This window comes from Jaculus jaculus, chromosome 2, assembly GCF_020740685.1.
Source record: "Jaculus jaculus isolate mJacJac1 chromosome 2, mJacJac1.mat.Y.cur, whole genome shotgun sequence".
NCBI lineage: Eukaryota > Metazoa > Chordata > Mammalia > Rodentia > Dipodidae > Jaculus > Jaculus jaculus.
Window position 1 is genome coordinate 196,232,376 of NC_059103.1, and position 7,772 is coordinate 196,240,147.

At 43.5% G+C, this 7,772-nt stretch overlaps 1 protein-coding gene across 1 annotated transcript; it reads right to left on the bottom strand.

Annotated features, from left to right (window-relative positions):
• Positions 1-4,635: 4,635 nt before the first annotated feature.
• On the bottom strand, positions 4,636-5,640 carry LOC123458546 (uncharacterized protein CXorf49 homolog). Its single transcript, XM_045142745.1, has one exon. The coding sequence runs from the start codon at positions 5,638-5,640 to the stop codon at positions 4,636-4,638; it is 1,005 nt and encodes a 334-aa protein (XP_044998680.1).
• Positions 5,641-7,772: the final 2,132 nt, after the last annotated feature.

Genomic DNA, 7,772 nt, shown 5'->3' on the forward strand with positions numbered 1-7,772 from the left:
CCTACCTTGAAAAACCAAAAAAAAAAAAAAAAACCAAAAAAAAAAAAAAGAAGAAATATCTACTGAGAGTTTCAATTTGCATATTTTATTAGAATGAGATTGAATGTCTGTTCATACAGTTCAGACTAGTTGTGATTTCTATAAACTTCTGATATATTGAAAAAAGTAATCAAATTTATTAATTTTCCCCGTTTATGGTCCTTGGAATTTATGTTTCATTTAGAAAGATGTTTACTATGGAGAATTAATTTAAAAACTATTCCTCGAATTTCAAAAATTATCCCTGTAGAGATATTTTGTTGTTAGGCCTATATTCTATCTGAAGCTTTATCTGAATATTATCCCGTTCTGAATTTTTAAAATCTTTTTCTTGATATCATCCTAAAGACCACTAGTCCTTGCCTACTTTCCAAATCTCTCATGCTATCATGTTCTATCCAATGAGTCTTTTATCAGAGTGATGTCCTTTTCCCTCTCCCCTTCTCTTCCCTTCCCTTCCCCTTTCCTATTTTTATTCCTCTATCTCTTTCTTCTACTCTCCTTCTTTCTTCCCTCCCCTCCATTCCTCCTACTCTTCCTGTCTCCTGCTCTTCTTCCTCCTCCTCCTTTCGTTCTCTCTCTCTCCTTGTTATTATTATTATTATTATTATTTTGCTAGGGATGGAGCCCAAGTCCTTGCACATGCAAGGAAAGCACTCTACCACTGAGCTGTATCTCCGTTCTCTCTATTGTGCCTTCTTTTTGGCGGGGTTTCTTGCCCACCTTAAACTTTTTGGTGTGACTCCTGATTATTTTTCCTTGGTTCTATGAGTTGATGATTTATGTCTTTGTTATATGACTACAGTGTTATAGAATAAACTTCCCTCCTCTTTCAGCAGGTAATTTATAGGAATAAATGTCTGATGTTGGTTAGTAGTTTTGGTTACAACTTCCATCTACCATTGTAATTCTATGAACATGCTTTCCTTATGAGTGATCTTTTGTTATTTATTCTTATTTGTTCTTTAGATGGTAAACATTTAATTTGGGGATGGTGAATCTTTTTTGTAATTACTTTTTCAAAGAGGTAGGTTTTTTTTTTTTTTTTTTTTTTTTTTTACAGGATAGTGGGTATATCTGACTCACATAAGAGAGATGCCAGAGAATTTTGTTCAAAAACAGGGATTTATCTGGTTCACTAAAATTTTTCATGACGCTTGGTCATGTGTGAGAGTGTTTGTAGCCCCATATCTCTCAGTTCAACAGATATCAACCATATATTTCTCTTGGATCCCCTCCAGATATCTCAAATTGCTTGTAAGATATAGAATATCTAAGCTGCTTTTTTCATCAGTTCTTGTGTTCCTATTCCAGCAGTTAAAAAATGTGACAGTTGGGCTTGAGAGATGGCTTAGTGATTAAGGTGCTTGCCAGAAAAGCCCAAGGATCCAGGTTCAATTCCCTAGTACCCATGTAAAGCCAGATGCACAATTGGCATGTGCATCTGGAGTTTGTTTGCAGTGGCTAGAGGCCGTGGCATGCCCATTATCTCTATCTGCCTCTCTCTTAAATAAATAAATAAATAAATAAATAAATAAATAAATAAATAAATAAAATATTTAAAAAGAACAGCTATCAATGTAGGATTGCTCTCCATGGAATTAAAGCTCCCACAACAGCAGCTCCTGAGTCTCAGGGTCTTGTCCACATTAACAAAGAACTGAGAATGTATGCTCAAAAGGGGGCAAATTATGAAATTTATTTTAGGGAGCATTAGCATTAAGAGGAAAGGCAAGGTAGGAAAGTCCAAATTAAAAGAAATTACCAGAAGACCTCCACCCCCCCACCGACATAGAGAGCTAAAGGAGAGGTTAAAACAATGCAAGTGGGTCAAAGAGACTAAGATAATGAAGAGGGTCCAAAAAGGTGGTCTGGGATGAAGAGATGGCTTAAAGCATTGGCCTGCGAAGCCTAAGGACCTATGCTTGACTTCCCAGATCCCATGTAAAGTAAGCCAGACTCACAAGGTGACAACTTGTGCAAGTAACACATGTGCGCAAGGTGGTTCACACATCTGGAGTTTGATTACAGCTGTTGGAGGCCCTAGTGTGCCAATTCTTTCTTTCTCACCCTTTCTCATGAAAAAGGCCAGTCTGTTGGGCTTGCCTCAAAAATAAGGTGGAGGATCCATACATGAGGCTCAGGTTCAATAATATGATTCAGATATCCATTTAGACTTATCACCTACTCAGGGGTATAAGGGAGGGATTTGGTTGGTGGGTTCAAGTGACTGAGCAAGGACCAGCTCATGGGTGTCAAGCTGGGGAAAGGTTGAGAAAGACGCTGGAAGTGGACACTAAAGTTGACGCTTGCATCCGTCTTGGAGGAGCCTGGAGTAGGTGCAGTTCTAGTCTTCCCGGAGCAGGCAGAGTGGTAGTGATGTTTCCATGGGCCTGCTCCTAGCTAATGCCCTACCTGGAAAAAAAAAAAAAACCTACCTGTTCCTAATATGTATCACTATTTTCTTTTTCTTCAAAACATTTTTAAAAATCTTCATTTGAAGCTGGGTATGGTGGCACACACCTTTAATCCCAGCACTTGGGAGGCAGAGGTAGAAGGATTGCCATGAGTTCAAGGCCACCCTGAGACTCCATAGTGAATTCCAGGTCAGCCTGGGCTAGAGTGAGACCCTACATTGAAAAAAAAAAAAAATTGAGAGAGAGGAGAGAGAATGGGTGTGCCAGGGCCTCCAGTTACTGCAAACAAAGTCCAGACACATGCTTGTCCTTGTGCATCTGGTTTATGTGGGTACTGAGGAACTAAACCTGGGTTCTTAGGCTTTGCAGGCAACTGCCTTAACTACCATACCACCTCTTCAGTCCTGTATCACTATTTTCACCCTCAGGATATAAACCTGTGTTTGAAACTGTGTTCTAGTGTCTCTGTTTACTTCAAAACCATAGGCATCCTATATGTTTTCCTGAAATTTGGATTTAAGCAATATAGGTCTTCCTCATACCTATGAGGATTAATTATCAATTCAATTTTACAGAAAGAGACATGAAAGCGCAATAAAATTAAACAGTCATCCAAGGCTACTCCAGTATAGAGTGTCAGAATTGAGATATAAAGCTGAATTTATAACTTGAGAGTTCTGTCCCCTGGTCTATGTAACGTTAGAATCTGTCAAACCCTTCATGTGTCATAGTTTGTTCTTGAGTTAACATTGGTGTGAATCCCTCATATGCTATGTGTTTAAATTAAGTAAAACCATGTTTTCTATTTCTACATTCCTCCAGCACCACAGCCTTGACACTTGCTCAATGTGTCACAGGGCGAGACAGGGGCAGGGTATGAAAGTGATAAAAACCACGGGGTCCTGGGAGAACAGCTGTGGAAAGAATATAAGAGTGCTTTCTTGATTTCACTTGTGTTTGAAAACCACTGGTGTGATGGACTTTTAGTTCTGGGTTATAGTTTTACATCTATTTCCTGCTGTTTTATAGTTGGTATTTCTTGGAGATCTTGTACTTAGGTTTTTGTGTGGTCTGGTACTGAATAGATCTTACTGGCTTCTCTTTGAAATTCTAGTTAGGCCACTGTCATGCTAACCAAGCACTGGGTGAATGACAAAATTCATTTGGTGAACCAGACTATAGGAAGCACAATGAATATTACCACAAAGTTCTCCTTAGTGTGTGTAGAAAATGTTGGTAGGGAATGTCTAGACTTTCCTAGAGAAGTAGGGATAACAGACCAATCACAGAAGTTTCTATTCTTTGCTTAAAACATGAAAATTACATGTAAGCTTTTAGATTCATATTTGTATCTTCCCAGCGTTGGCCTGAAACTCTGCAATAAAAAGACTTGATTCCTAAGGGAAGCAATTTCTTCTAAACCACTGAGAGCAGTGATTGAATTTTTTGGGAAAGATTATGCTTATTAAGACAGTCAGTTTGATTTCCTTGATGGATTCGGAAACATCTTCAAGGGAACAAAAAGTAAAACAAAACAAAACAAAACAAACATACAATTGTAGCCAAAATTGAAACTAGTAGCCTGAAAATTATATAGTAAATGTTATGAGACACTCTTAACCTCGTTAACACATTAGTTCTCTGGTGTTCCATTCCAGGCCTTGTCCACACATAGACCAATTTTTTTTTTTAATTTTTATTTATTTATTTTATTTGAGAGCGACAGACACAGAGAGAAAGACAGATAGAGGGAGAGAGAGAGAATGGGTGCGCCAGGGCTTCCAGCCTTTGCAAAGGAACTCCAGACGCGAGCGCCCCCTTGTGCATCTGGCTAACGTGGGACCTGGGGAACCGAGCCTCGAACCGGGGTCCTTAGGCTTCACAGGCAAGCGCTTAACCGCTAAGCCATCTCTCCAGCCCTAGACCAATTTTAAAGAAGGCAGAAACAGGTTGTATACTTTCTTTCAATAGTTTTATTGGCCCTATAACACATCACAGACATTTTGTTCTTCACAAGGAGTACTTTGGTTTGAAACTTCTGAGAACTAGAAAGGGCAGGGGCAAAAGCAGGTTCAGTAAGAACAATCTAGGAGGAGGAACTCTAAGGAAGGAAGAAGCTGGGCGGCTCTTGGGCTCCTCGGTACCAGGTGTTTCTCTTGTACAAAGGAGTTGGCTGACCTCAGGGGATCTGCAACTTTTCCCTGAGAGCATGCATGGCCGCTAGTCGTCTCTGGAGGCCTTCTATTTCCTTCTGCAACTCTTGGCACCGGGAACAGCCCTCGACTCCTGGGGACGGCTCCATGTCCAGATCAAGTGGCAGAGGCGGTTCTTGGTCACCAGAAGGTGCAGAGACTCTGATTATGATGCCTCTCTGGCTCAGGGCCAAGGCCGGGGACTTTCCTGGATCCTGGGGTGCTTTGCTGTTGGGATCCGCACCGCCGAATTCTCTCTCATGCATGCATAGGCCGGGCGGCTCTGCCCCGTGTGTTGAAAGCTGGGCCTGCGCGCTGGCACCTCGGGCTGCGTCCCTCTCCTCTTTGGCCGCGGGCTGGAGCTCCTTGCTCTTCTTCGCCACGGCTCTCTTCCCAGGGTAGCAGTTCTTGAACTGTTTGGGTCCCAAAGGCAGCAATGAGCATTTCTTGGCCCTCTTAGGCAGCCCAACACCTGAGATTGGGGGGAAAGTGGCTGGTTCTGCTGCAGCTGACTTGAGTCTCTGTCCCCACTGCTGGAAAGTTCTACCCAGGGTAACTGATGGTGTTTCCCACAGGGCCTTTTTCTTCTGGGCCGCCTTCTTTCGGGGACTGGCCCTGGGTGTGCCGCGTGCCTCAGTAGCAGCGGCTGCTCCTGGGTGCCTCGGCTCGCTCCCTCCCTTGCCCGGATCTACACTTCGCTTTTTCTTAGAGGAAACACTTTCTACCTCTCTGGAGGGGACCTGCCTTTCCGTGCTGGAGGTGGAGGTGAGCCCCTGGGGAGAAGAGGTCAGCACAGAGGGCATTGGGATGAAACTTTCCCTGGGCTGGCCACTCCAGTGCTTGGGTGGGTCTCCTGGCTCAGTGGGGCCGCTGGCCTTGGCCTGGCCTCTATCTTTGAGGCAAATGGTCACCCTCATTGTCTGTACCTCACTGAACGCGTGTGAAGACTCAGGATCCGAGGAAGGACCTTGGGCATCGTCGCTGTCCATCATCCCACTTGCGGCGCCTTTCTCCTGGGTCACCCAAGTCTTTGTTTGCTTGGGCTCCCCCGGAGAGGGTTACCCGAGGAGTCTGAGCTGGGGACCTGCGTGCCACTCCTGCTCTGGCCTCCTTCTGAGGTCTCCAGGAAGAACTGACAGTTAAAGAGGCGTTAAGGGTCTCGCGGGTGGCCTAGTCCCCTGATCCTGGGATGGAGCAGGAAGTCCAGGCATGACGAGCGCTCAGCTGGTCCTTCCCGCTGGCCTCCGCGGCCCCAGAGCTCGCTGCTTTGTTCTCGCTCACGTCCAGAGCGCACGCTGCCTGCAACTGGCTGTCTTGGGGGTTGGGGGAGGACGCCCTCCAACTAGGCTGACCAGCTGACCTAGGGAGGCTAGGGGACAAAACTCAGGCTGCTGCTCTGCAATCTCACCCCCCCTCCCCCCTCTCACCTTCCTAGCCACAACCATATCCTGGAACCGATGTCGCCTCTGAAGAGCTCATGTCACCAGTCCTGGAGGTGAGATTCTAGAAAGACCTTCTCAAATGTAGTCACCACAGGTGCCACACCGTTGGCCTATCCCAGATATTTTCTATGATGAATCGTTTATCATGTTGAATATTAATGGTCTCATTAAAAACTATCAGTTGAGTTTTATATAGCATAGTTTTGTTAAACACTTGATGATCAACATTATAAAGGCTTTTTTTCCCTTATACTTAGTGTCACACTGTATAAATTGTCAGGTGTGTTGTATGCATTTCTTTGCTAAGATATTGATTTCAGAGGAATCACATAGAGTAGGATTTGTGTATCAAGGAGGAAGAATGTTTTTAACAGTCTTGATAAGCAATGTCATATCTCTTCAAGAGTTATTTTCCCCCAAATGGAAGGGAGCCACAGCCCCCCACATTGCTGGTAGTCCCCATTAATAGGAGGCCCATTGGCCAGCTCTATTGCAGCCTCTTTAGCACAGTTGCTTGTTATATTAACTGGGACCTAGATGGTGTACCATGGGTTTCACTCTTTCCCTTTCTCAAACCTTTCCAAGCCATTTTTAATGCACACACCTACTAGCATTCATCTATCCAAATCTTTTTCAGTGTATTTATTATGGAATTAAAGTTCTCACTGGGGCTTGCAAGCCATCCCGGAGTTGGTTCAACCCACATCCTCACCATCCTATCCCTAACATTTCTTACCCACTACTTCCCAGCCATACTGGACTTCCTATAAAAGGCCACATTTATTCCCATCCCATATTCTTCACAATTCCTTTTCTGCTTTTCCTAGAGTTTTTTTCTTTTTTTTCCCCCAGAGTTTCACACAGTTTGCTCTTATTTGTTTAGATTTTGGCTGAAGTGGCATTACTTTGGAATTGTTCCAGATATACTGGCTGTGGTGATTTGATTCAGGTGTCCCCCATAAACTTAGGTGTTCTGAATGCTAGGTGATGGAGATTTGGGAATTAACGCCTCCTGGAGGGAGTGTATTGTTGGGGGCGGGCTTATGGGTATTATAGCCAGTGTCCCCTTGCCAGTGTTTGGCACATCCTCCTGTTGCTGTGGTCCACCTTATGTTGGCCAGGGGGTGATGTCCACCCTCTGCTCATGCCATCATTTTCCCCTGCCATCGTGGAGCTTCCCCTCGAGCCTGTAAGCCAAAATAAATCTCTTTTTCCCAGAAGCTGCTCTTGGTTGGGTGATTTCTACCAGCAATGCGAACCGGACTGCAACACTGGCTTTATTAGTAACCTCTCTCCTGGTAGATAATCATTTATCCCCTCACATTGATTCACTTTTTTTTTTTCTCTATACAATTCATTCGCTTTCATCTTGCTTTCTGTCTTATATTTCACTTACCTCCTTCCAATACTATATCTAGTAATAAAAACTGTATTACATTAAAAGTTACATCTATGTTATTCACTGTTATCATTCTATCTACAGTTGTGCAACTGTATTACGGTTGAAGCCAAATAATACCAGTTGAAAAAGTGGAGGCTGGAATATAGAGTCCCATTTTTGTTGCAAACAGTTGAGATAACTTGGAAATGATCTCCAGTCCAAGATCTCCCTTGGATGTGCTAGGTTCTGAAATTCTGAATGGGAGTGAAGAGGAAAATTATAACATTAGGCTTAAGTTTTT

What these genes read in the sequence shown, in the direction of transcription:
- LOC123458546 (XM_045142745.1), bottom strand. Translation starts at nt 5,640, where the DNA reads ATGATGGACAGCGACGATGCCCAAGGTCCTTCCTCGGATCCTGAGTCT.